At 53.4% G+C, this 27,579-nt stretch overlaps 1 protein-coding gene across 5 annotated transcripts; it reads right to left on the minus strand.

Annotated features, from left to right (window-relative positions):
• Window positions 1-6,641: 6,641 nt before the first annotated feature.
• Window positions 6,642-27,023, minus strand: FGR (FGR proto-oncogene, Src family tyrosine kinase). Of its 5 annotated transcripts, none has more exons than XM_061148332.1 (13): window positions 26,838-27,023; window positions 19,394-19,456; window positions 18,212-18,441; window positions 17,635-17,737; window positions 16,766-16,864; window positions 13,121-13,224; window positions 12,515-12,664; window positions 11,677-11,832; window positions 11,369-11,548; window positions 10,528-10,604; window positions 10,137-10,290; window positions 9,229-9,360; window positions 6,642-9,122 (listed from the first exon to the last, which is right to left on the minus strand). In XM_061148332.1, the coding sequence occupies exons 3-13, from the start codon at window positions 18,429-18,431 to the stop codon at window positions 8,914-8,916; spliced, it is 1,584 nt and encodes a 527-aa protein (XP_061004315.1). In that variant the 5' UTR covers window positions 18,432-18,441; window positions 19,394-19,456; window positions 26,838-27,023; the 3' UTR covers window positions 6,642-8,913. The 5 variants fall into 5 exon arrangements, with proteins under 5 accessions (XP_061004315.1, XP_061004316.1, XP_061004317.1 ...); XM_061148333.1 differs by lacking the exon at window positions 26,838-27,023 and adding an exon at window positions 24,355-24,515; XM_061148334.1 differs by lacking the exon at window positions 26,838-27,023 and adding an exon at window positions 20,447-20,739 and having other exon boundaries at window positions 11,707-11,832.
• Between the last annotated feature and the right edge of the window lie 556 nt (window positions 27,024-27,579).

The raw sequence follows: 27,579 nt of genomic DNA on the forward strand, positions 1-27,579 counted from the left end.
CAGGGGGGAGCGCGCGCGCGGCTCGCCGGGACTTGTAGTCCCCGCCTCGGCCGCTCCGCGCGCGGGGCGGGCGGGGCGGCGCCGGCAGCTCCGACGGCGCGGCCGGGAGCCCGCGGGGGGCACCCAGCGCCCGAGCCGCTTGGGCGAGGGCGCGCGTCCTCTTTACCCAAAGGGGGATTGCGTCCTTCCCTAAGGATCGCCAACGTTTCCCACGTTCCTCGTCCCCCCCGCGGGGGTCTCTGGCCGGAGCGGAGGTTGCGGGTGGGAGTGAAGGGGCGGGGTCTGAGAATGGAAAGAGAGTAGAATGGGGGAATCGAGGGACTAGCTAAAAGGGCCTGAGACTTTCTGCGGGCGTCCCAATTAAACGAGAGGGGAAGCGGGAAGAGGAGACGGCCGGCTCCCTGAACCTGGAGGCGTTCTCCCTTCAGGGAAGGTTTCCTATTGAGTAAAGAGCAAGGGTTGATGGAGAGAGGGCTGCTCCAGAAAACTCAAAGCTCGCCCGCACCTCCTCCTCCTCACTCAGGGACCCCCAATCTCAAGTTCTGAGCCCTGGGTTTAGCCACCCCCACCAGACTAGTTTTTCTAGAAGTCCGTGGAAGACAAGAGCATGAAGTCCTGGATTCTCCACCGATCTCTCTGTCTCTTTCTCTCTCTCTCTGTCTCTCTCTCACACACACACACACACAACCGTTGCCTTCCTGAATTCGACTGAACTTCTTCCTGGCGTCAGGAAGCAGCATTCAGATTCAACAGTCCAGAGCTCCTGCTGTGCCCAGGGGGCTGGACTCAGCGCTTTCACCTACCTCCTCTGCAGGTCACATCTGTTATCCAGCCCCTAGCCCCGGCCCCCTGCCTGGCCTATCCCCACAGATGGGAATGTGCACTGCCAGGGCCTGGTTACCAAGGAGAGGTCTCTGGATAGCCCAAGAAGGAGAACTGGTGCTGCCACTCCTGATCACCGCAGGGCTCTTGAGTCCTGCAAAGACCTGGTAGAATGATTTTGTTCTCATTTCCATTTTAGAGATGAGGGCCCTGAGGCCCATGACCCCTACTGATGAAGTTGGTAGAGCCCGCCTGGACCAGGGTCTGTTCTATTCCAAAGCTCACTGCTTAACCTCTGGGTCAGGCGGGGAGCTGTGACTCCCCAGCTCTCCATCTGACCTTCTCTCCCGGCGTCTGTGTGTCCTCCCTTGGCACTTCAATTCGACAAATGTTAACTGAGGTGTGCAGGGCTCACAGGGGACACGGAGATGAATAATGCATGGTGGCTGTCCTGTCCCCGGCGTCTACCAACACCAGCCCCGACTGGTCCTGTGCTAGTCCCGCTTCATCTGGGTGTCTGACATTCCTTTGTCCAATGTCGGCTGGCTTTTTCTGTCTTGCCCCATGTCTGAAGTCCCTTCAGCAGTGCCTTTGTCCTTGGCCCACCTGTTTTGGACTCTTCCTTTGGCCCTGCGGGGTGATACGAGGTGATGGCCAGCGTGTGACAAAAGGCAGGTGGTGTCGTTTTGCCAATGGCAGCTCCCTGTCACCACCTTCCCTACACCTCCACCCTTCCCAAGCCCCTCCTCTAAGACAGAAAAAGGGGGGGGGATCTGGGGGACACTCTGTTGGCCCTTTGCAGGGACTGGACGCACCACAGCCATGGGAGAGGTCTAGGGCTCTAAATAGTTCCATCTATTGATCTGGCATCATGGGGCTGCTGACCAGCCGCAGAGGCCCCCATTTGGGAGCAGCTTCTCCTTACAGGCAAGCCCTGGGTTCAAAGATTTATTCATTGAATGGGAACCATTGTAAGATCAGATATTAACGAAAGCAATGGTTAAAGTCATTAGGGGCCCTTTGCAGCTCCCAAGCCTGACCTAAAGTTATCACAAATAGCTGAGGCTTTGGCATCCTGCCCCAGCTGGTCCCCCACCAGTCAAGACTTTAGCAGTGGGGAGGCTCGGAGAGGCCCAGGTTCCCCTTTCTTTTATACCCTCACAACATCCTTACCTATTAGGCTCTGCCCCAGGGCATGAAGACCCCACCTAAGCTGAATCAAGTTTGAGGAGGGAATTGGGGGGCAATACAGGATGGCTTCTGGGAGATAGGGAGCCCCAGGTGGGGTGGGATGAAGAGGAGTTTGGGAAATCCAGCAGAGGAGAGATTAGGTGATGAGGTACAGGGGCCAAGATTAGTAGGGCCCATGACTCTGTAAGTGAGAGGGGAATAGAAGTTAGGTAGGGTTGTCTGTGCAAACCCCTCCCACCCCAGTCTGCTTGAGCAGCCCCCTTCCCAGGGAGGCTGGGTGCTCTTGGCCCCCAAGGTGTTGGGCATCGCTGGAAACCAAGCGCTGGCACCTGGGGACTGGTCTTTTTCTTGGAGCCTCTTTAAATTGGATTGTGGGGAAAAAAAAAAAATAATTTGTATTGTGGGGTGGGGGGGGGTCCTCTCCAAACTCAAGCAAAGTCTTCCTGTGGGTGGCTACTGCCACCTAGTGTCCAATTGCTATATCTGTTTATCAGCCTAGTCTGAAGGGGTCTCAGTTCAGTTCGGTCGCTCAGTCCTGTCCAAGTCTTTGCGACCCCATGAACTGAAGCACGCCGGACTTCCCTGTCCATCACCAACTCATGAGTTTACTCAAACTCATGTCCATTGAGTCGGTGATGCCATCCAACCATCTCATCCTCTGTCGTCCCCTTCTCCTGCCTTCATTCTTTCCCAACATCAGGGTCTTTTCAAATGAGTCACTTCTTCGCATCAGATGGCCAAAGTATTGGAGTTTCAGCTTCAGCATCAGTCCTTTCAATGAATATTCAGGACTGATGTCCTTTAGGATGGACTGGGGGCTACCCGGTCTTTAAAAACAGCATTTGGAGTCACCACAGACTGGGCAGGGTAGCTAGCTGTAAGCTCCCAGAGAAAGCAGACTTGAAGGAAAGGAAGAACCTAAATCATCCCTTTCTAGGTTCAGCACACTGCAACCACTTTTGTCTCCAAGTAAGCAGAAGGTGTTATGTAGCTAGACCTAGGAAATAGAAGAGTCCAAAGGGTCTAAAAGTTGTGGGGCCTAAGGATTTGGAGGGCATGTGGAATAGGAAGCAGACAGACTTGGTTCTTTTTATTTTTCAGCTGTGCTGAGCAGTTTGCAGGATCTTGGTTCCCTTCCCAAAGATTGAACCTGGACCCCTTGCTGTAGAAGCATGGAGTCCTAACCACTGGACAGCCAGGGAATTCTCCAGACCTGGTTCTGATTCTGCTTTTGCTTGTGTGTCCTTAACTTTCTGAGTCTCCATTTCCACATGTGTAAAACTGAGAGTAACCCCGTCTCTGTGTTACAGGCAAGGCTGTTGAGAAGATTTACTGAACATATGGATATGAAAGCAGTTTGAAAAACTGGCACCGGCATACTGGGGAATTATTGAGCCATATAATAATAATAATAGCAATAACTGAGAGGTCACAGCAGCCTGGACCAGGCCCCTGGAGCTCCTGGAAAGGGCAAAGTGAAGTGAGCCTTGGGTAGGAATGGGCACTGCCCTCTCTGACTACAGAAGTTCTGGGGCTGGCCTCATTCTTGGAGCTACCCCCAGGAAAGGTCTGGATTGTTGCAGAGGGATTCGACCTAGTCCCCAGAAGGAGAAACTGAGGCCCAAAGAGGTGGAGGGCCTGTCCTGAACCACTGAGCTACAGATTCGGGAACAAGAGGCCCGTTGGACTGCAGCCATTACGGCCTTGGTTTTCCCCTCCTCTGGATGGGAACAGCTCAGAGCTAGGGCCCCAGAGACCGTGGAAGCAGGAAGCTCTCCTTCACTGTGGTACAGTGGGAACCAAGGCCCCCAGGTCCCCATTATCCCTCCTCCTGTGCTGGCCTCCCCACACTCGCCCCTCCCTGCAAGTCCTCCCACATTCCTCCAGGCAACAGGAAACCCCAGCTGCAGCCCAGACTTCAAACAGCTCCTCCCTCTGGGCAGGGGGTGTGGGAGGAGAGGCCAGAGGCCAGGGGGCAAAGGTCGGCTTTGTTCCTGCCCGAGGTGGTGAGGGACTGAGGTGGGGGTGGGGTGGGGCAGGGTAGAGCCCTTGACAGCCACAGTACGAGCGGTTGGATTCCTGCGTCCATCAGGAGTGTTGGGTTCTCACTGTCAGCCTCTGGCTGGGAGTGAATGTATGTCCTCGGCCTCCTTTTGGTTCGAGGTCCTGAGTTGTGGGTTTGAGTATATGTCAGTTTGTGTGTGTTTGTCTGGGTGCTCAGCCTGGGGTCCCACTGACAAGTCTGTAGGTGTTGTCATCTGTGACAACGTCTGGTTCACCGGCTTGTCCAGAGCTCTGTGTCCTCCTATGAGTGTGACCTGGTGTGATTCTTTGTGTCCAAGAAGAGTGTTCCTCCCCCGCCTCTTACCTGCCTATCCTTCCTCCGCTTGGGTCACCAGTGGGTTCCTTTTGGAAAGTGTATCTGACTCTCTTACTCCCCTGCTTAGAACTCTTCAGTGACTTCCTGTGACCCAAGGTTTGGAATCCTAGCTTGAGTACACAGCAGACAACCCCTGCCGACCTCGCCATCTCCTTCATCTTTAGCCACAGATCCCCCTCAAATTGTTCACTCCAATCACAGCTACTTAATTTTAACTCTCTTCACAGTCCCATTTCCTGCCTCTGAGCTACTTAATTCTATCAAGTCTGGATGCCCCTCTCTTGCTTCTTTATCAACCAAACTTTTAATTCCTTTTTCAAGTCTCTGGTAGTGAAACACCTCCTCCGAGAAGACGTCCCCCTGCCCAATTGGGTTAGGACCCTCTCCTGATCGCCAACATCTTCTGCTTTGCCTGTGCCCTTCACGCTCACCACCAGTAAACTGTGAGCTTTCTGACAGCATGAACTGTACTGAATGACTCTCTCTCCCATCCTGAGGGATGGGAAGGTTCTGAAGGTTTCTTCTGTCCCAGAAAGTTTCCTGCAGTTTTGGCTGTAGTGCCCAGAATGGCCACTAGAGAGAGTACAGACATCACTGCAAGACCATCCAGGGGTGGGTGGGTGGGTGGGTGTGTGTATCTCCAGGAGCGGGAGGGAGACTTTGATGTGGTACCTGGGAGAGAACTCCTGGAGTGGATAGTGGGTCCACCCAGCTCAGTACTGGAGCAGTGGAATCCAGAATAGACTCATCCCAATATGTCCTAGGCCACCCAGGCTTTTTCTGTCTGACTTTTCTCAACTCAGGGACCATAATCCTTGGTTTCCTGATCCCCCAGTATCTTTTGTCTCTGGCCTTCCAACCTCCTTCCATGCCTCATCCTTAACCTCAACCCTCCCAGATATAATAATTTATACTTGCCTGACTTGACCTTGCTCTACAACACCTCTGGACCTTTGCACAAGCTATTCCCTCGGTGGGAGATGATCTCACCCTCTGGCTGCTTCATCAGGCAGACTTTTCTTTCACTTCCTCCAAGAAGTCTCCCTTGGTCTCCAGACTGACCTTGCCTCTAAGTGTTGTAATTGTTTACTGTTCTGCCTCCTGGTCAGGACCAGCCTACAGGAGACATCAGTAGATGTGTGTGAAATTAATAAATGAGTTGGCTCTTTTATGAAAACAGTCCAGCACATGTGGGGCTACCCCCACCCCAGTCTGCAGCATGTCCTCCCTGGGCCTGACTCTGGGTTAGTATCACACTGTCCCATGCTGTTCCATCAAATACGGGAATGAGACACAGAGGGATGCCTGAGACTCTGAAGTCACACGAATCTGGGTTCAAATCCTGACTCTGTTGTCCAGCTGAGTGACCTTGAGCAAGCGTTGTGGCCTTTCAGAGTCTTTGTTTCCACTTTGGTAAAACAGGAATAATCCTACTTCTGCATTGCCTCACGGTGAAGCTCGAATTAGATGATGCATGTGAAACACCCAGCATTAGTCAATTAGGTGTCTTCCTCCCCCACCATGAACTTGGAAATAAAATTGCCCTCTGAGTCTCAAGCCAGTAAAATCACGCATCGCAGAGGAGAAGAGCCAGGTGGGGGAGTGAATGAGGCGAGAGATGGTTTTGTAAATGACTGAAGAGTTTTGTGAACGGTGGAAACCGCAATCAAGGTGACCCGCCTGTAATCTCAGGGAGGCAGGGCGAGGATGTGATTGAAATTGAGAAAACAGAGGCCTAATCAATTGCATTGTGCTCTATCTAAAGGGAACAGAAGGATGCACAGAAAAGGGGGTGCAAGGGAGAATTCATTCGGCTGCATCAGAGGGAGGGACGGGGAGCCAGTAGTCAGAGGGATTCCAGGCTCAGGCAGCTCTGGTCTCAGCTGAGGAGTCATGGGGACCTGGGGGACTCCAGGTGGCTCACTGCCCTGCTGGGCCATCATCTAAACTAAACGGATATCCAGGTACCAGGCAGAGCCCCTTGGGGGCAGACAGGAATATTATGGTCCCAAAAAAAGACTCTAGAGACTAAGAGCACTGATTTTGGATTCAGAAGACTTGGTTCAAATCCTTGCTCTGCCATTTATGTCCTGGAATCTACTTCACTGTGCCTCAGTTTTCTTATTGGCAAAATTAAGATATAATAGCTATTTCCTCATAAGACTTTCCAAGGATTAAATGGCAGCATGCATGTATAGCATGCCTCACATAGAGTGAATGATCTATAAATGGTAGTGACAAAGACAACTAACATGTGTTGTGCATTTTATTGCCATTTCACAGAAGAAGAAATTGAGGCTTGGAGCGATTAATAGCTTGTACAACATGACACAATTAGCAAGTGGTAGAGGTAAGATTCACAACATTATACGACAGTTCCAGAGCTGTGCTCATTATTTGCTTACTCCATGGCAAGTGGAAACACTGGGCCTCTGATTTAAACATCAGGTTCTTGTGAGTTTGGTTGGCCAGAGACCATGGCCTTCTGGAAGCCTTGGCCCTGAGACTTGGAGTATGCAAAGCGAAGGCTCCCAACGCTGCGACCACTTCTCTAAGCAGCCATTTGGCTTCTCTACATCTTATTGCTCCAGTTCAGCCATCCCTAGCAGAGGGCTGAGCACAGGGAATGCTCCATCTGCACTGGCCACCTCATCCTGTTTCCTTTAGGTCGCTCAACTTGGGGAGTTTCCAGGGAATCCTTCTACCAATATTTAGAGACAGAAGCATCCCCTAAACATCCACTGCGGCAGACAGGATCCTTTCCCAAAACCCAGAGGTAGCAAGGTCTGGTAGACAGATCATGGGCCTTGGTTCAGATCCCAGCTCTGTCTCATATATGTGTGTGACCTTGGTACATCAGGTAATCCCTCGGCCTTAGTTTCCTTGCCTGTAAATCGGGGGCTGATCATAGAACCAGATTCAGGACTCGATTAAACAAAAAGATGACCGTAAACACATCTGGCATTCAGCTGACATTTAATAAATGAGTTATTATTATTACTATTTCTCCCGGGCCTGACTGTGAACTCCTCCAGGACAGGGACAGGTCTTGTTCAGGTCTGTGTTCCCAGGCTCCTGCCTAGCAAAGGGCCCTTCACAGAGCCAATACTTAGTCATTGTTTGCCAAGCATAGCCTTGATTCCCAGTTCCCAGACTCTTTCCCCTGGCTATTCCCTTGGTGAGTTAAGGGTCAACAACTTCTTGATGGGAGAGGTGGGAATCCTTATTCCCTGTTCTTGTTTCCACCCAGAGTCACATCAGCTGCAGGAGTTTCTCAAAGGGGGACCCAAGGGGTAGAACAAGTCTTCACTGCACAGGTACATGTCAGGATGTTAAGTACCCCACTCCCTGTCCATTACATGCCAGCAGGAGCCCCTCCCCCCCTCCGCCATCACTGTCACTAACAGAACTGCCTCCAAACCTCTCCAAAAGCCCCTTGGGGGCAGAGTTGCCCCAAGTGAAATCCAAGGAGCTAGACTCTCAGGCCTCTGCCCACCCAGCCCTACCTCTGTCCCTTCTGGGGAGCTGCAGAGGATTCACTGTGGTCCTCCCCCTGCCTCAGTGGAGGAGGCCTGAGGTTCTGCTGAGGTGCCTGTGATGAACAGTAAATCTGTTGAAATCAAGTAAAGACTTAGTGAAACCACTGCATGAAGACTGAAAGCCACATCAGTAATGAAGGGGATATTTTGATCTCCAGTTACTTGATTCTATATCCATCTCTCAGCTCATCCTAAGCTCATAGGAGGATGAGATTCAGGACTTTGGGGTGTCCTAGAACACACCTTGGGTGCCCTGTGATTAGCAGGCATTAGGGCTCTCTCTAACCTCCTCCTCCCCCCAGCAGCCAAAGCAGGCCCACTCACCTCCCACTGACCACCGTCCCTCCCACAGAAAGAAATTTTCATGTCTCAAGGATTCATATGGTCACTCTTCTTATTTACAAAATCAGTAAACACACACATGATTCAGAGAGGTGATGAGCCCTCAGCAACCCTCTCCTTCACCCTGGGTTGGACCCCAGTCATGGACAACAGCATCCACCCAGCGGGAAAGGGATCTGACAGAAATTTTTCCTGTGTTTGTAACTTACAGACATGAGGGAATTGAGTAGGAGGTGAATTCTGGGGGTCTGGACCAGGGTGGGTTGACAGGCAGGAAAGCATGGACAGGAGGTAAGTGAGGGAAAGGATATACAATTTTATAAATAACTAGAAAAAAATCTCAGCATTTCTTTTTTTGGGGGAAGGGGCACAGGCAGGAAGACTAGAGGCATGTAGGGGCTTAAGTGGGAAGAGGAGAGATAGAGCTTGGGGCCAGAGAGGGTGAGGGATGATCTCTGAGCCTCGATTTGCCCCATTTTTAAAATGAACAGGTTGCCCTAGATGAACCTAAAGCAACTTGCTTACTCTGACATGCTAGGACTCTATAGGGTTCTAGGCCTGGGGGTTTTGGGACCAGAGCCCTAGGAATAGGAAGGGGTTGGCAGGCACCCCCAGAGAGGTGGTTGATGCCCAATCAAGCTATGTCTCATCCCCAGGCTGGTACTGGGGTTCTGTGGAGGTGAAATAGTCCTCAAGGAAGGACTGAAGGTACTCGAAGGTGGGTCTCTCCTCTGGGTCCAGACGCCAGGTTTGTTCCATGACTTCATACAGGGATGCTGGGCAGCCTGGGGGGCACGGCATGTGGTAGCCATGCTCCACTTGTTCCAACACTTCGCGGTTATTCATGCCTGGAAGGTAGGGCTCTGTCAGTCAGAGGGCCTAGCCCTCTGAAGAGGCAGCTAGGAAGAAGCTCTTCCCATGACCACCTTTCCACCTCCCCATCCCCCAGCAAACCTGGGTAGGGGACTCGGCCCTTGGTGATGAGTTCAGTGAGCAGGATCCCAAAGGACCACACATCTGACTTGATAGTGAATCTGCAAAAGAGGGCAGCCTCTGGGGCTGTCCACTTGATGGGGAACTTGGTCCCTGGAGAGATTGAGGGAGAAGGGAAAGTTAGTGAAGAAATCCCTGGGAATAGCTGGATTAAAAGAATGGCATCTTTAGGAATGGGAACCCTAAGCACAGAGGTTTCTGGGCATAACAGGAAAGACCTGGTATCTAGCCAGAACTTGCTAAGGGTCTAGTATAGTGCTGGGCACTTTGCAAACATTGTAATAATTCTCATCATAATTATAGCTAACACTCGTATAGCCTCGACCATGTGCCAGGCACTGTTTTAAGCAATTTACATGCATTAACTCATTTTAACCTTCAGGAAAACCCTGTGAGTTTTATTACTATTTTTTTTTTTTTCCTAGTATTATCCCGATTGTACAGAAGAGGAAAAGGTAGCACTAAGTCGTTAATAACTTGCCCAAATCATACAGCTTCCAAGTGGCTAGGATTCAGACCTAGGCATTCTGGCTACAGCGTTTTTGCTATTACACTCTATGGTCTTTCACTTGAGATTTATAGATGTGCCTGGCACATAGGAAGTGCTTGATAAATATCTGTTGTCTGAGTATTTTCATTGGGATTATTCACTGAGAATTCCATTGTGAGAAAAGACAGTTCCCAGAGAGGTTAAGTGACTTGTCCAAGGCCACATGGCTGGTAAGTGGAGGAACTGGGTTTGAACCCAGAGTTGCCTTTTACATTATATCGGAGTAGGAGTGTCCCGGATGGTCTGGGAGGAGGCGGGGCCCCAGGGCAGCCCCTTGGTGCACTGGGGAGCTCTTGGAAGGAGGGGTGAGGCAGGGCACCTTGCTGGGGGTTGTACTCGTCATCCTCGATGAGACGGGCCAGCCCGAAGTCAGCAATCTTGCACACCAGCCGCTCCCCGACGAGGATGTTGGCTGCTCTGAGGTCACGGTGGATATAGTTCATGCGCTCCATGTAGGCCATGCCCTCAGCAACCTGGGGGCGAAGGAATGGAGAGATGAGGACACCATATTTGTGTAAGCGATCATTTGAAAAAATCCCATTTTTCAGACTGGGGCCCAAAGAGAGAGGCAGGGTCCTGCCTCAGGTCGCACAGATGGTCCAGGCATTGGGGCTGCACTTCCAGGAGCAGGCTAGGTGCTGGAGGACCCAGGGGTTTGTGGAAGATAATAGGAGGGGCTCTGAGAGATAAAGGCGGCTGTCCCAGTTTACCTGTGCTGCCATGTCCACCAAATGGGGCAGCTTCAAAGCATGACCCTCCCGGTTCTTGAGGAACTCCAGCAAGCTACCTGGGGAGAAGAACTCAGAAAATCAGCAGCAAGAAGGAGAGGGTGGGATGATTTGAGAGACTAGTATCCAAACATGTGCATTACCATATGCAAAAGAGATAACCAGTTTGATGTAGGAAGCAGGGCACCCAAACCTGGTGCTCTGTGAGGACCTGAAGGGATACGGATAGGCAGGGAGGTGGGAGGGACCTTCAGGGTGGAGGGGACACATGCATCCCTATGGCCGATTCATACTGATGCATGGCAAAAACCATCGCAGTATTGTAAAGTAATTATCCTCCAATTAAAATGAATTAATTAAAAAGAAAGAAAGAAAGAAAAGCAGCTGTTAAGACCCTACTCCCAGCCTAGGGCCTGCCTTCTCTCGCTTGGCCCCGCCCCCTGCTCCCAGGTCTCTCACCCTAGATCTGCGTCCCCCCAACCCCACACACACACCCACTCGGGATCCCGCCAGGTGCCTCAACCCCTCACGGATTTCGCCCGGACCCTACTCCCACCGACAACCCTATTCTGCCCACATGTCTTGGACGGCCCCACGAGGCCCCGCCCCCGGGCACAGACCCCGCCCAGTCTACCTTGGCCCCGCCCAAACTCCCGGTGTTTTTTTTCTCATTCTGGGGCCCCTCACTCGGTCTCTGCCCAGCGTTCCTCGTCCCTTCACAAATCGCCACCCCGGTTCCTCCCCCAGATAAACCCACCTTACACTGGGAATCCCCCCGCAAACCCCGCCTTCCCGGGCCCCGCGTGCTGACCCCGCCCCTCACCGTGGCACATGAACTCGGTCACGATGTAGATGGGCTCCTCGGACACCACCGCGTACAGCTGCACCAGCTTGTCGTGGCGCAGCAGCTTCATGATCTGCGCCTCCGCCAGGAAGGCCTTCGGGGACATGGTGCCCGGCTTCAGCGTCTTCACCGCCACCTTGGTGCTGCCGTTCCACGTGCCTGTTGGGTGGAAAGGCTTGTCTGGACCAGCTCCCTGCCGCCCCCAGACCTCGCCCCGGCCTCGGCCCCGATCCCCCACACCCCCACTCCCACCCACACCGCCTCCCCCGCTCTCGGGACCTCCGTACCCAGCCACACATCCCCGAAGCAGCCGGTACCCAGTCGGCGCTCCAGCGTGATGGAGCTGCGGCTGATTTCCCAGGCGTCCTTGGCCAGGCCGAGCGTCTGCGGCTTCATGGTGGTGCAGGCCGCAGTGAGCAGATGGCACAACCCATCGTTCACCTCTGGGCAGGGGGGCATTGGGAAGGTGAAGGTCAAAGGCGGCCAGGATGCTCCACACATTCCTCATTCCAACCCCAGCCTCCAAGACCAGTTGTAAGTCACTAGAGCACAGCTGAGGGTCACAGGCCAGGGCAGAAGGCAACCCAGCCCACCGAGTAGGTGAACATGTTGGTGCCCAGGGAAGGAGGTGGCACCCGAGGGAGAGATGATTCCTGTAAGGATTGACGGCCTTCCCTTAAGAGGTGGCCTCCAGCTGGGCCTCCAAGGATAAGATGGGATTCTGACAGGAGGAAATGGACTTGGGAATTCCAGACAAAGGCGTGGACACGAAGCCTTTGCCCTTCCACAGACCTATGCTTGGCCTAACCAACCAAAGCAAAAACTGGGATTGGATGCTAAACTTCTCCTCCACCCTAGAGCCCATCCTCCAAGTCAGGTCCATTCAGTCTCCTACTCAGCTCAGACATTAAGGGGGGCGCTCTCCGGCCATGCAGGGCTTCACGCCTCAGTTTCCTCTGGAAACTTACAGAGCAGGATCCTGGGCCAGGCGTCCAGACAACTTGGGTTTTAGTTCCGGTCCAGGCACAACTGTTTTGGGAGCCCCTTCCCTTCCCTGGGCACCTCAGTCGCAGCCGATTGGCTCAGGAATCTCAAACGCACGCCAGCCTGAAGGGCTGTCCTCACCAAGGTAGTGCTGCACCAGCTCCTGCACGGAGTCAAACTGGGCCCTCGTGGTGATGTAGTAGCCCCCGGTGTCCAGCTTCCGGATCTTGTAATGCTTCACGTGATCGCCTCTGGCCTGGTCCCAATCCCGGATGGACAGGGAGTAGGCGCCTGTGGGCAAGGATCACCTTTGGGTCTGCTTTCCTCCTTACCACCCCTAGTCTGGGAGCCTGGGGAAGCCCAAAAGGCTGGGGACTCTGAAGTTGGATGGCCACACCCCTTGAACCCAGTCCCCGTCTTAGCTCAGCCCCTCCAACCCTGTCCCAGTCTTGGCCCTGACGCAAGCCCCACCCCACTGCTCCTGAAAGTGAAGTGAAAGTGAAAGTCGCTCAGTCGTGTCCGACTCTTTGCGACCCCATGGACTATACAGGAATTCTCCAGGCCAGAATACCGGAGAGGGTAGCCTTTCCCTTCTCCAGGGGATCTTCCCAACCCAGGGGTCGAACCCAGGTCTCCCGCATTGCAGGCAGATTCTTTACCAGTTGAGCCACAAGGGAAGCCCATTGCTCCTAGCCCCACCCAAACGGCTAGCCTGCCCCCATTGGGTGGGCAGTGCAGAACCCTCACCTTTGGTGGTCTCGCTCTCTCTAATGAGAAAGGCCCCTCGGGAGTTCCCTGGGGAGAGTAGCTGCCTCTCAGCATCCTTCCTCCCGATCTTTCCGAAGTACCACCTGTTGGGAAAGGCCATCGAGAGTCAGATACACCTGGCTCAACCCCCAACTGAGCCTCCCAGGAAAAGTCACCTCACTAGCCAAGATTTGATTTCCTCACCCATGAAACGGGGATCACACACCTGCTTTGCAGCCTGACAAGGAGGATCACAGAGCAGAGATGTAGAGAATGCCTGGCACACAGAAGTTACCCAATGAAGCTTAGGCTTCTCCTCTTCACTCTCCGGGTTTCCCTCTTAGTTATTTATTTATTTGGCTGCAAGGGATCTTCCTTTCACTGCGAAGGCTTCTCCCTAGTTGGGGCTCACACAATCTAGAGGGCGGGCTCAGTAGTTGTGTGCCAGGGCTTAGTTGCCCCCACGGCACGTGGGATCTCAGCTCCAGGACCAGGGGTCGAATCCCTGTCCCCTGCATTGGAAGGTGGATTCTTAATCACTGGACCACTAGGGAAATCTCCTCTCTGAGTGTCTCCTGAATTAAAATTGCTAGACGTCATCAGGGGGTCACTACAGTTCCTTCTATAGGCTCATTTACAGATGAGGAACTTGAGGTTCAGAGAGGAGAACTGACCTGCCCACAAGGCTAGCTGATGAGCTCTATCTAAAACCTTTGCCTCCCACCCTACTTCTTTTCCCAACATCACACGCAGTCACTCTGGTTCCTCTCTCCACATGCCCCTCAAACCCTTTCCTCATTTGGCGTCCAGAACAACACCCTTTTCTTCTACTCTTCCTTTGTTTTTTTACCCCCTTGGCCATAGAGCATGACTTGTGGGATCTTAGTTCCCTGCCCCAGGGATTGAACCCAGGCCAAGGCAGTAGTTAGGACGCTGAGTCCTAACTACTGGACCACCAGGGAAGTCCCCTTCTCCCTCTTTTGAACTGCTCCTGCCCAGTTCTGACTGCTGCTTTTCCTTCACTTTCTGAAGTCTGGATGTTGTTCTAAGTCTCAACTTCAACTGAGACCTCAAGCATTCCTGCTATCTCTTGGATATACCTCCTGGGACTGAACTGTAGCCTTGAGCCAATGGTTAGAGTACAATGGGAGGAGAGCCAAAGTGACCATAGGTGCCACAGAAGACTCAGGTGTCATTTGATCACTAGATTGGCTTATGATCATTTTGGGCTGAATTAAAAGGAGCACAGTTTTCAAATTAAGGGAGGTGGCAGTCTCAGTGAACTCTGGGACTGTCAAGCCATGCCTGGTTACTAAGCACAGTCTGGGGAATAAGGAAAGGTATTGGCGAGTAGTGTCCAGGCAGGCAGGCAGGGTGGGGAAAGGAGAAGCTGTGTAGACAGATCACATTCTCAAGTTTTTTCAATGCTCTGCCCACTCCTTACACCGGGATCTTAGCTACTTCCTTAATCATTGACACAACAATAACGGCACCTATTCTGTGTCAGGCTCTGCTATCTTACATGTGTGTATCCATTTCATTCTTATAACAATATTGTGAAATAAGTACTGTTATTAACCCCCATTAGACAGATGAGGAAATTGAAATACCTAGTGGTTAAGCAACCTACCCAGAGCTACACAACTCTTAAGCTGTGCTGCCAGAATAGGAACCCAAGCTGTCTGCTCTCGGGCCTGCGCTCTTAACCACGACAGCACTCTTAACCACGACGCTGCACGGAGCACCTCTCAGAGCTTCATGACACTGCCTCTGAGATGTAGACCCCTAGACTTCTCACCTGCCTCATCACCTCTCCTCTCCTCCAAAAAGCCTCCTATCACCCTCTCCGGATGAAGGCCTTATGCCATTTGAGCTCTGGAGCCCGTCCACTGGCCTCTGCTCAGGGACACCTCTCCCCCAGCGACCAGCCCCATCTGCCTCCTCTCCATCCCACCAGCCCCTACATGTGGCCACACTTCTTCTTTCCCCAAAGGAAACCATTCTAAGCTCTATCTTACCACCAACGTTCTGCTGTATCTCTCACCTTCCTTCACTTGAAAAAGCCCTTCACACTTGGGTCTCTGCTTCCTCACCTCCCACTCCCTCCCAGGCTCTGCTGTCTGGCCTCCACCCTGACTTCACGCGGAGGGATGTCTGACCAAGGTCAACCCTGTTGCCAAATCCAGTGGCAGCTTCTGACATTCCCTCTCTTGTTTCCTGAAACCTCCCCTCTGCCTTCTTGGTTGTTCTGACTTGGCTTGGCCTGGTCTGCCAACAGCTCCCTCTCCCTCACGTCCAGCTTTTTCCAGAGTTGGGTCCTAGGACCAGTCTCTTTCATTTTTTTCCTTCACTCCTCTGTGCAGCTCTGATGATTCTTTCCACTCTGAAGAGTCCTGAATTTCCACCCCAGCCCAGGCATGACCTCTGCAAGAGCCACAGCCAACAAACTAAGGAATCTCAGTGATGGTTAGAAAAGGATGCCCCTTCATCTGGGCTAATGCAAGCACATGGCTTAGCATGGGCTGAGCAGTTCTCATACAAAGCATACCCAATCTAACTGCTGACCTAATTGTGAGTGTTCCCCTCCATGAATTCCACCTAACAAGCAAACCCCTCCTCATGTATCTGTACCTGTTCCTGGGTTCCCCACTTTAGCAAACAGCACCCACTTGACTCCACAAGAAGCCTTTGGGTCACTTTGGATTCCTCTCACTTCCCACAACCCAGCAGCAAATCAGTCACCAAGTCCTCGTGACTCCTACTCTGCGGTCTCTCCAATCTCTACTTTTCCTATATATGGATGTATATGTGAAGCTAAATAAAAAGTGTTTGTGAGTCTCAGTTTCCTCATCCGTAAAATCCATAGAGAATTAAATGAATCAAGGTATATAAAGTACCTGTCACAGTATCTCAATTTCATCAGGGTATTAAAAAATGATATTTCTTTGATTCCTTAACAGAATTAATTCTAAGTAATGTCTCCTTCTATGTGTTTAGCATTTCACAGTTTTTTAAAAAGCTCGTACACTGTTGTTATCACTGAGAGAATATGTATTTATATATGGCTTCCCTAGTGGTTCAGTTGGGAAAGAATCTGCCTCCAACGCAGGAGACCCAAGTTCAGTCCCTGGGCTGAAGGGAATGGCAACCCACTCCAGTACTCTTGCCTGGAGAATTCCATGGGCAGAGGAGCCAGGCAGGCTACAGTCCATGGGATCGCCAAGAGTTGGACATGACTGTGCGACTAACTTTCACTTTCATGTATATATAAAGCTTAGCAAATGTAGCCAGACTAGCTGGGTTCAAATACCAGCTCCAGGTACTTACTAGCCATGTGAACTTGGGCAGGATATTTAATTTCTCTCTGCCTCAGTTTCCTCATTTGTAAAGCAGTATAGTATTAGTTTCAGACTTTGTTAATACACAGAAAACACTCTGAATAGTGCTCAGAACAAGGTACGTGCTGGATAATATTACCAACTGTTAGTATCATCTCTCTTATCTCCTCGTATCCTCACAATGACCTTACAGGATTATAGATAAGGAGACAGGCTCAGAGTGCAGCTGCAACTTGCTCAAGAGTGGCCTTGAATCTGGACTCCAGAGCCCTGCCCTTAAGGCTGGCGTCCCCCCATCCTTACTCACTCTTCAGCCTGGATGGAGTCCACAGGGGCCACGTAGTTGCTGGGAATGTAGCCAGTGTGTCCGGAGCTAAGGGACCGAGCCTCCCACCAGTCACCCTCGCTGGAGAAACAGAACAGAGGGTTTCGTTGGCAACCTAGCCCCTGGGGCACCGTGGGGCCAGGCAGGGTCACATCAAGGATCAGGCGAACACTGGCCCTGCCAACCTCTCACCCGGAACACACCACCCCCAGGGCTTTTGCCTGTTTTGCCCCCAGCCACTGCAGCTGCCCTGGGAGATTTTTCTCCGCAGAAGGAGTATGTGTGGGGACATCTGGGCCTCCTGGCATTCTTTTCTGGCACCTCAGCTGGGCTGGGGTTTGGGCAGGCAGTGAACAGCTAACTAGGTCACTTCCCCATTAAAAACCCCTCCAATGGCTACATTTCCTTCTTGATAAAATCCAGACTCCTCAAGATGGCTTAAAAAGCCCTGCGGAATCTGTTCCCACCCAGTCCTCCAGGATCTGTTCTGCACTTCAGACTTTATGACCCTCCTATACTGAACCACTTGGTGGTTTCCAGAAGTCATCATTTAGTTTCATTCTAACTCTCTTCCTTTTTTGTTACCTCTTCTTTCAATGTCTCTTCATTTTTCTAGTCTCAGTTTAGAAATCACCTCCTACAGAAAGCCTGCCCTGATCACTGCTACCCTCGAGGCCCTGGTTGGTAGTCTTTCCGTGCCCATAGTTCCTCAGGCTTCCCCTACATAGTAGCAGTTACCCAGAGATTGTTATTGTCATGTCTCCTTCTCCAGTTAGACTGGCATTTCCTGAGGACAAGGACCAGGTAAGATTCCTCTCTGGGTCCTGAGCTGGGGGGGCCTGATCACTTACGTGTTGTTCAGGATATGGAACTTCTCGCCCTTGGTGAAGGTGAGATCGTCCTCCGTTCGGGCCTCATAGTCATAAAGGGCGATGAACATGGTCACCCCAACCCCTGCAGAGCCAGGGTTACTCATCAGAGGGCCCCCCAGAGGCTGCACCCCCAGAGTCCTGTTCCCCATACAGGCGCTCTGCCTCCCTACTGTGACAGTGCCCTGGAGCTCAAAGGTCTTTGGAATCCAGTGGATTTCTGATTTGGACCTCATGGATTCAGGACACACACCATTGAGCTCATCCCTCCTCCCTTGGGGGCTCCCTGGGAGTCCCTTCTGCTCTCCCCCACCAAGCAGACATCCCACTGGTAACTGTCTTCAGAGACCTTTTGTCAGACGGGGAACAGAGCTCTGTCTGCCCCTCAGATGGGGGTTTCTGAGGGTAGGGCTGGACGCACTCCCTCAGACTGGACGCTAAAAGCAGGGCTGTGTCTCCCAAGTCATCCTGGAGGTTACGAAGGATAAGGCCAAGTCTCTCCTCCCCCGAGGTCCTGCGAGGGTCCAGTCAGTGCCTGCCTCCAGCCCCCTGGACTCACCTGAGATGCCCCGGATGGTGCCCGCATCAAGGAAGGCGGAGCTGGTGGGCTGAGGGGAGAAGCTGTTGTAGTTGGGGATGTGGGGAAAGGAAGATGTAGGCCGGCTCTGAGTAGGGTCGGGGCCATAGCGGTCTGCAGCCCCATAGCTCCTGAAGTCCCCTTCTAGGCTACCATCCTCCTTGGCCCCCGGCTCCAACTTCTTGCAGAACACACAGCCCATGCCAGGTGCCCTGATATAGAAGGGGGGCATGCTTCACTCAGGGGTCCCTGTGAAACCTGCCACCCTAGGCACACATGCACACACACTGACATACACGCACACAGGCGTGCAGCTGCCTTGCTCAGGCCTGGGGGGAGGGGGTCCTCCCCAAGTGGAGGGATAAAGGGGGGCGGGGTCACCATTCCGTCCACCCCTACAGCTGCTTTAGTGTTTCTGGAGAGTATGTATCTCCTCTACGGGACTGGTTTTCTGTTTCGGGATGTTTCTGTGTTTATTTATATGTTTTTGCCCCCTATTGCTTCAGTGTGTTGGGTTTCTATGACCCCCTCAGAGTGCTTGTGTGTGTATCTTTCTTGTGTCTCTGAGTATTTGTGAGTTTGCTTGTGGGTGCATGTCTTTGTGTGTGTCTGGGCAGCTCTTTGTGAATGTCTGTGTCTGTGTGTATGTGAGTGTGTGGACGTTCTTGTATGAAACGACTCTGCATGCTCATGTCTGTTGGAGTGTGTCCATATGCATGCGTTTCTCTGTCAGCATGGGTGTGTGTGTCTGTGTTTGCAGGCGTGTGTGAGTGTGTCTGTGTGTCATGACCATGCGTGTGGCCCTGTGTGGGAGTACTTGTGCCTGTCTGCGTGTGTGTATCTGTGTGTGCAGGTCTGCGTCAGTCCGTGTGGGTATGTGCGTGTCCGTGCGTGTGCGCATGTCTGTGTGTCGATGCGTGTTTGTGTGTGAGTGCGTGTGAGGGCTGTGTGCCTGCACCTGGAGAGTCCCTGCAGAGGGGGATCAAGGCCATTTCCTGTCGTGGGTCCAGCCTCTGGCCTTTCAAGCTGCCTCACTCTGGCTCCCCCATCTGTTACCTAGCAACAGGGCCCTTGTAGGAGGAAGGGGCTGTGAGGAATTGTGGGGCCCAGAGAGGCCACCGCCACCCCATTTCCTGACCCGGGGAGCCCTCAGCCCCGACTCACCCCTCAGGCCCCTACTCCTGCGTCAGTGGGGCTGCGGCATGGTCCTTGGGAGGGGCCGGAGACCTGAGGGCGAGACAGAGGACACGGAAGATGAAGTCCCTGCCAGGCTTCTGGCGGCCAGATGCCCAAGCCTGTCCTCTCCAGGGAAGCCAGGGGCCTGGGCTCTGCCCTGACAGGACTCCTCCTTCCTTTTCGTCCTGGCCTCCATGGCTCATTTAAACATCCACCCTCACACAAGACCCACCACCCACGTCAGCCCTCTCACACTCATCTCCACCTGACACATTAGCACATGAGCAGCAGAGTCACACGCAACACGCACACGCACCCCTGCGTGAGTGGGCTCAGCAGCACCACCACACAGCAACACAACTAAGCCACACGAGCCCAAGCCCCGGTGCACGGTAGCGTGCACACATGCACGTGCACACAGGTTGCCCGCTCAGGCTAACAGACTCGTACACTCACGTATGCACATCTCTGGGTTAGACCCAGGTCTCTGTCAGCCCTGTTCAGTTCCCCCTAGGCCTCTGATCACTGTCTTCTAAAACCAAGCCCTCCCTCTGGGCTCTGCCTTGGCACCCACCCTGGTCTGGGTAAACCCCAGCAACCCCAGGACAACACTGAGTAGCCGAGGGAAGGAGGACACCTACCTCCAGAGCTTGTTCCACACCATGGAAAGGCCCAAGTCAGAAGTCAGGACCACCAGGTCTGACCTGGGGTGCCCCCAAGGGAGCCAAGGCTTTCCTGGTAGCTGTGTCCTCTGAGTGACAAGGCAGGCAGGTCATTGAGCAAGGGCTCTCCACGCCCTGCCAGAAACTCCGCCATTGCAACACTTAGAGAGGAACTGCCGGGGAAAGGGCTCGACTTCCTCAGATGTGAGCTCCAGGGTGGGGCCAACCCAGTGTGCCTTCATTTCTCCCAGAGGACCCTCGGGACAGGTGTCCCGCCTTGCCTTTCTTGACTCCGGACTCCTGAGTCCGGATCCCTTTATGGATAGCCCGCCCTCCTCTCTATGGGTCCAGCCCCACCTGTCCAGCCAGCACCACTCACCTCTTCCAGGAAGCCTTCCTGGATCCACCAGATCTAGCTGCTTGGCTGATGGCCCTGTCACATCAGTGCCTTGTGACCCCCGCTCTAGACCCACCAGGCTGTCTCATGCTCCGCTGCAACCGTTCTCCCGTGTATGTGTAGGGGGTGACACCCATGTGGTGAACTACGAGGCGGGCTGTGGTTTGAGCTCCAAAATAGCCCCTGTTCACCAAGCCATTGCCGAGATCTTCGCCTCAGGACCTCAGGACCCCTCCCCTGGGGTGCAGCCACTGACTGAAGGGCTCCAAGGTGCTACAGGGCTGGTGAGGCTCAGGGACAGTATAGACACAGGGGTGGAGGAGGGGCATCTCCAGCCAAGGGAGGGGGTTTCAGGCACTCAGGGGACAGATGGGGGTAAGAGGAAAACACAACCTACAGGGTGAGAATGGAGGTCTTCTCACAGGAAGACACGCGCACACCTCAGACGGCACACAGCCCTGCCAACACATTCTCAGACACCCCCGTCACCTCGGCTACACAACAGAGCTCCTCTGTACAGATTCACAGACATAGACAGCTAGGAATAGACACACACCTTCAGCCTTCACCCATCTACACACACACACACAGAGCCTCTCCCATTACAGCCTTCCTCTATGTCAGCCACTGCATTAAACACTTTATACATATTACCTCAGTTTATTCTTACGACAACTCTACAAGGTTAAGTATTATTATTAATGCTAAGGCACCCAAGGCACAGAGTGGTTTAGAAACTTGCCCAAGGCCACACAGATGAGGTATCCTGGCATTTGGTTCCAGGATCTGAACCACTTCTCTCCATTGCCTGGTCACAGACACAGAGGATTCCAGCCATTCCTTCAAGCACACACAGGTGTAATGAGCCTCCACCAGGAAACCCAGAGATATATGTAGTCTTCCTCTCCCCCAGTCACAGACCCACACAGAGCTCCTCTCAATACGAGTTTCAAACTTACATGATCTCTTGAGTCCCCACTTAGACATGATGCCGCCACTGCCAACAATACACAGGTATATGTTACCCCCATCTTTAAAAATCAGCCTAAGAGGATCCCTGAATTCTGCAAACCTGGAATGGGGAGGGGGTTCAGAGACCCTCCAAGAAGGAGGCAGAGGGAGAGCCCTGGCAAGGCTGATGGCGTGGGCAGCGGGGGCAGGGGTGAGGGTGTGTTGGTATCGGTTTAGTTCAGTTCAGTCGCTCAGTCGTGTCCGTGCTGGTACACTGACTCTTAAAAGAAACGGGGGAATAAAAACGCCCAGATTTGTAGCATTTGCTGATTTCCATGGTGTAAATATTCCCACCATGGCCGATTTCAAGTTACCGAAGTGACTTGCTGAATGCTGGGCTGGAAAGAGATTTGCAGAATCAGCTCCCCAGGGCCGGTACTAGGTAGCTGGCTCCAGCACACCACTGCCAGAAAGAAACAAAGAGACAAACAGAGACTGAAATGAGAGGCAGCGAGACAGAGGGGGACAGAGGCTGAGAAACAGAGGGGTAGAGACAGAGACAAAGAGGAAAGAGAAAAGAGAAAGGGAACACAGAGGGTCCTCTCTGCTCGGCATCTGCATGAAAACAGCCCCCAGGAATCTTTGTCCTCCTAGCTCTCATCTCAGCTACAAGCTACCAATGCCTAGGAGCATAATTTGACTTCCTAGAAATCTGGGGAAGCGGGTGGGGAGGCGACAACTATTAGTTTTAAAACGCTAATGTATTAAACACCTACTCTGTGCCTGGGGCTTCCCTGGTGGCTCAGACCGTAGAGAATCCACCTGAAATTCAGGAGACCTGGGTTCCATCCCTGGGTTGGGAAGATCCCCTGGAGAAGGGAATGGCCACCCACTATAGTATTCTGGCCTGGACAATTCCATGGACAGAGGAGCCTGACAGGCTACAGTCCCTGGGACTACAAAGAGTCGGACACGACTGAGCGACTTTCACTTCTCTTCACTTCACTTCACTCTGTGCCTGGCACAATGCCAAGCAAGTCCCATGATTGATCTTATTTAGTGACCCTATGAGGTAGGTTTTATTATTACCCCTATTTTACAGATAAGGAAACCAAGTCACAAAGGTGTTAAATAACTTCCCAAAGACTACCTACACAGCGAATAAGGGGAAGCTAAAACACAACCCCAATCAATCTGGCTCCAACGTCCATCATAAGTACTGCTGTATTTTGAAGTCCTCGTGAAATCAATATAGTATGTACCTTCATGAGCCCTCACAGAGTGCCAAGCCCCGTGCTACACACCCTGAATCCTCATTACAGCCCAGCGCGGGGGAAGTGACCTGCCCAGGGTCTCTCAGCAACCACCAATTTTCAATAGCCCTTAGAATCTGAATCCAGGTCTCTCTTGTCATAGCACCGATATAGGTTGCCTGCTTACAAAGGGAGCGGCTCAGAGACCCGCCACAAGCGTTCTGGTTACTGCAGGGACTTGAGTCTGTTAATAAACAGGCCTCTTGAACATCTGGTTGACAGGAGTTGGCTTCCAAAGTCTGATCTGGGTCAAAATCAGGCTGTGGATGTCAGAGCTGAGGTCCAATCCTGGACCATGGTGTTCCCACCTTCAGCATCTCCCCCTCTGTGTGGCCCTCCCGAGTTTTGGGGCCTTGGTTGAATGACATCAGCCTTCTGAGCCTCTGTTTTTGCATCTCTATCTTCTGTGCAGTTGTTGGGAAGGCTCTTGGCCAGTGTAATTAAGGGAGGCTGAGAACCACAAGCAGCAAAGCTAGAAGGGCCCCCAGGGATGATTTATCAGTCTACCTCTCTCTTGTGTGGAGAGGGGAAGTGAGTTGCTGGAGGTCAAACAGCCAGACCTGGGATTCAAAGCCAGGACTATTAATTCATGTACAGAATTCTGTTCCCAGCTGTGCTCTCCAAAGCCTGAGCAGGGGGGTCATGCTCTCCCTGATTGGTGAATGTCATATTTCCTACCCAGTCCCTGGACAACTGATCATACCACCCCTGCCATATATATGGCAGCTGGCCACAAAGCGGAGAACCTGCCCACCTCCCACCCCTCCTCCTGGACATAGGAGCCCCATATGCACCCATCCTTTCCTGAGGTCTATACTTGCCAACAGCACATCAGGGCTTTGATGTAGACACAGGATGTCCTGTTCCCCCCTGACTTCTGCCAAGTATCTGTGGGATCTGGAGACTGATTTCGGCTCAAATTCTACCCGACTTGAGACATTGGGCAGGTCGCTTCACTTCTCGCTGAGCTGCAGTTTCTTTGCCTAGAAAATAGGAATCTAAATCTCTGCCTCCTGGGGTTGCTCCTGAGCCTCAATTGCGGTCAAGCCCCTAAAAGCACTGGGTGCACTGTAGTTGCTCTGTGAACTTTCACTTCTGATCGCTTCCCTTGAGGAAGCCCCCTCCAAGGCCGAGGGAGGAGACGTGACGGGGCAGAGAAGAAAGAGAAGTGCTGGGGGGAGGTGGGAGGGCTGAGCTGGCCCAGCCGCCTGGGGGATTTCACCAAAAGGGAACTGGGACTGAACAGGCACAGGAAACCACCATCCAGCAAGAGTTCCGGCTTCTCCTCAGGGCTTCAGGCTGGCCCGGTGGGCAGGCCCAAGTCTCAGGCTCCCTGCAGCCCATCCCTCACCAAGGCCTGGCCCCTCTGATGAAGGCTTCCATTCCTCACTGAGACCTTCCACCCCTCCCTGGTTCTAGTGCCCTTCCTGAGCCTCCATCTCCCTCACTGAGGCCTTCATCTCTCACAGAACCTCCAACCATCTCACATCACTCAGGCCTTATCACCCCCACCCCTAACACCCAGGGGCTAAGACAAAGCTGGCTCTGATTCTATCACTCTGGTAAGGCCAGTGTGTGGGGGTGAGGGAGGGGCCACACTAGCTTTCCCGTCCGCAAGGTCCTCACCGTGTCAGCTGAATTTTCTCCACTTCTTGTTGGTAAAAGTGTTTTCTCATCGGTTGCTGAAAACCTACCCACTAGCCTCTAAAATAGAGATCTTGAGGGACCTGAGATTCTCGGGGGATGGAAAGCCATGAGTTGGTCCAGGGTGAACTGAGGGAGTAGCAGTCTGAATTTCACAGCGCGGCCAGACAGGAAGTCCCCTTCCCCAGGTCCGGTCAGAGGCCAGCCTGGGGGACTGTGCAGGAAGGGCCCTGGGTCCTCCTTCCCCCGCCCTGGGGTCCCCCTGCCCATCCTCCCAAGGTCTGGCCACTTCCTTTGCCACATCAGCCCCAGGTGGCTGCAGAGAACACCCAAACACCCACACACATGCTCACACGCTCAAGCTCATTCACTCACAGCCCAAACCATACTCACAAACACTCTCCACCCTCACTCACAGCTTCACACCCACTGGGAAGCAAGAACCAGCGACACAGCCCAGGAAACCCATATGTTTTTTCACCACTGCCCCCCTGGCTCCCCTCTCCTCTCTAGAGGGCAATGGAATTTGGTCAGGATGAGGAGGGAATGTAGGCTTCAGTTCTGTCTACATCCTTCACCACATCAGGGACAGGATACCCTGGCTTCTGGGTCCCTACTGCTGACCTGTCAGTTATTCACTCCCGAACCTCCATCTTCCCATCTGAGAAGTGGGAACAGAGCCTCGCTCTCCCACCACCACACTCACAGATGGAAGGATGTCAAAAGACTCAGGGATCACTGGTTTCAATAAAATGAAGTTTCAGGTCTTCCCTGGCAGTCCAGAGGTTAAGACTCCACGCTTCCAATGCAGGAGGCATGGGTTCAATCCTTGGTTGGGGAACTAAGATCCCACATGTGGCACAGCATGGCCAAACATTTTTTTAAATACAACAGTTTAAAAAAAGAAAGTTGCAATAAAATGCATATTCTTGAACTTTGCATTATTTGGAATTGAGAAGAGCAAAACTTGCTGACAAACCAGTGTTTATACCATAAACACACACACACACAAAATCACCAAAAGAAAAGAAAAGTGGGGGAGGGTCAAGGACAGTCTCAAACTGGCTGACTTTCCCAGTATGGGGCCTCAACAGACCCACAAATATTTATTTTATAAGAAGTCACCTGTGTTTTTGTCCCTGGAGGCCCTGTCAGGCTTTCTGGTCCAGCTCTATGCTTATGAGAAACTGAAGAGGCTACCCCCAGGACACCGGGTGGGGTGGGGGATGGGGGTGGGAGAAACTGCTTACTGCACCCGAGTCCCACGACTGGGGATAAGCCGGGGGGGGGGGTGGAAGCTGGGTAGGGGCAGGGATAATTTCCTACATAATGCAAATGAGGAAATTAAGGCCCAGAGAGGGCCCATAATTTGCCTAAAGTCACACAGCAATCAAGGTTCCAGTCTGGCTAAGACCCTGAGACTGCAGATCTCCCGCCGCCCCGATCCCCGAACACTTGCACATCGTCACCTTACTTCTCTGCCCCACAGCTCGTCCCCAACTAAGGACTCAAAATGGGGGCGGGGGAGGGGCCCACAGAGGGCAGCGCGGGCGTCGAGCCCCGCGGCTGCCCAGCGCAGGGCTCAGTCCCTCCGCCCTCTTGTAACCGTGGAGACAGCCCCTCCCGGCAATCGCGGTCAAAGGCAGGATTTCCGTCGGGGCGGCCAGCAATTCCCGGATCCCGAGAGGAACGTGGACCGAGATCAGCGCTGCGGGCGGGGAGGGGGCACCCAGAGAGGCCCATCCCTGCCGAGGGCGGGGACTTCCCCAGGAAACCGGGACCCACGCCTCCTGCGCGTTGCAGGAGTCCCCTCGCCAGCCGGGACCCGCCCACCTGTGCGGGGCTGCAGCGTCTAGGGGGGCGCTTGTGATAGCCTCCCCTCCCCTCCCGGCCGCTGGCTTCACCCCACCTCCGACTTCCGCTGATTTCGGATAGAGAGACTTCCTGGACCCTCGGGATTGCGACCCACATTCCGCGTCCTCCAGAAACGGTTTTCCTTGACTCCTTTCTGGCAGACTCCCTCCCCGCCCACCTAAAACTCGTTCCTCTCTTCCAGACCCCTCAGGTTCTCCCCAGATTCTCACTTTCAAGGTCCCTTTTAGTTTCTCAACCCAGATCCTTTTGGGGATCCCCCCAGTTTCCCTCTTCCGACTCAGCCCTTTCCCAATTTCGTCTCTGCAGGTTCCCACCAGATCTTTTTTGGGGGGCGGGTCCTTTTAGTCTCCTTTCCCCGCGTTCCCTCAGCCCTCTCCCCAAATTGTATCAGTTTTTCACTCTCCAGGGTCTCTCCATTTTCCTTCTTATGTCCTTTTCGGGGTGAGGTCCCTTTGGCCTTCTACTCCCTCAGCTCTCCTCCCCAAGTTTAGGGCTTCCTCTCCGCACCCCACGTCCCCCTTTCTTCCTAACCACGAAGGGGTTGGGGGCGGGGCACCGCCGGCCCTTCCAGCTCCCCCGACGGCTCCTACCTGGTCCCAGGCGAAACCGCTTCTGACTGACCCTGAGGCTAGCCGGCCGGGGCTCCCAGCAGCCACGAGTGCCGAAAGGGGTGGGGGCGAGCAAACGGGGGTGCTGCCCGCCTCTGACCGCGGTCCCCCTCTGGTCAGGGAGGAGGAAGCCGCCTCGTCGGACTTCTCTTATTGCAGAGGCGGCGGCGCGCGCGGTGGCGGTGGCGACGGGGAGAATTTGCAGTCACGCCCCAGCCCCAAGCCAGCTGCCCGGCGGCAGCGGGGAGGGGCCCTCACATCCCAGGCCCTCCCGCCCCCGCTTCCCACCTCCCCGGAGTTACTGCTGCTCAGCTTTCCCAGGCCTCTCCCCGCCCACCCTCGACCCCACCCCAGCACCTCTCTGCTGACCTGAACTCTTAGCATAGACTTCCCCGAGACCCCCTTCAAAGTGGCAGGCTCCTCACACCCAGAAGCACCTGCTCATTTAGAATTATTGCATTTGAGGTTAAGAGGGGGCATTTCTCTACCACTGCTCGGCCCTCTGGCCTTTGCAGCTGAGAAAAATCGAGGACCACACGGGGACAGGCCTTAACCCAAATTCTCACAGCCAGTTGACCCAAGGCTGCTGTTACCAGGGCCGCTTGGTCTCCAGTCACCATGCTCTGCCATTTTTGGGGAGTGGGCACTGGAGAGGTTTTAGGACAGTGAGGAGCAGCGGAAGACCCTTCTCTGCTTTTCAGAGGAATCAGTCATCCCAGTACAC

This window comes from Dama dama, chromosome 8, assembly GCF_033118175.1.
Source record: "Dama dama isolate Ldn47 chromosome 8, ASM3311817v1, whole genome shotgun sequence".
NCBI lineage: Eukaryota > Metazoa > Chordata > Mammalia > Artiodactyla > Cervidae > Dama > Dama dama.

Coding starts and splice junctions, on each gene's coding strand:
- FGR (XM_061148332.1), bottom strand. CDS start 18,431: ATGGGCTGTGTGTTCTGCAAGAAGTTGGAGCCGGGGGCCAAGGAGGAT. Junction 17,738..18,211: donor CACCATCCGGGGCATCTCAG/GTGAGTCCAGGG, acceptor CTGGCTCTGCAG/GGGTTGGGGTGACCATGTTC. Junction 16,865..17,634: donor TTCCATATCCTGAACAACAC/GTAAGTGATCAG, acceptor CTGTTTCTCCAG/CGAGGGTGACTGGTGGGAGG.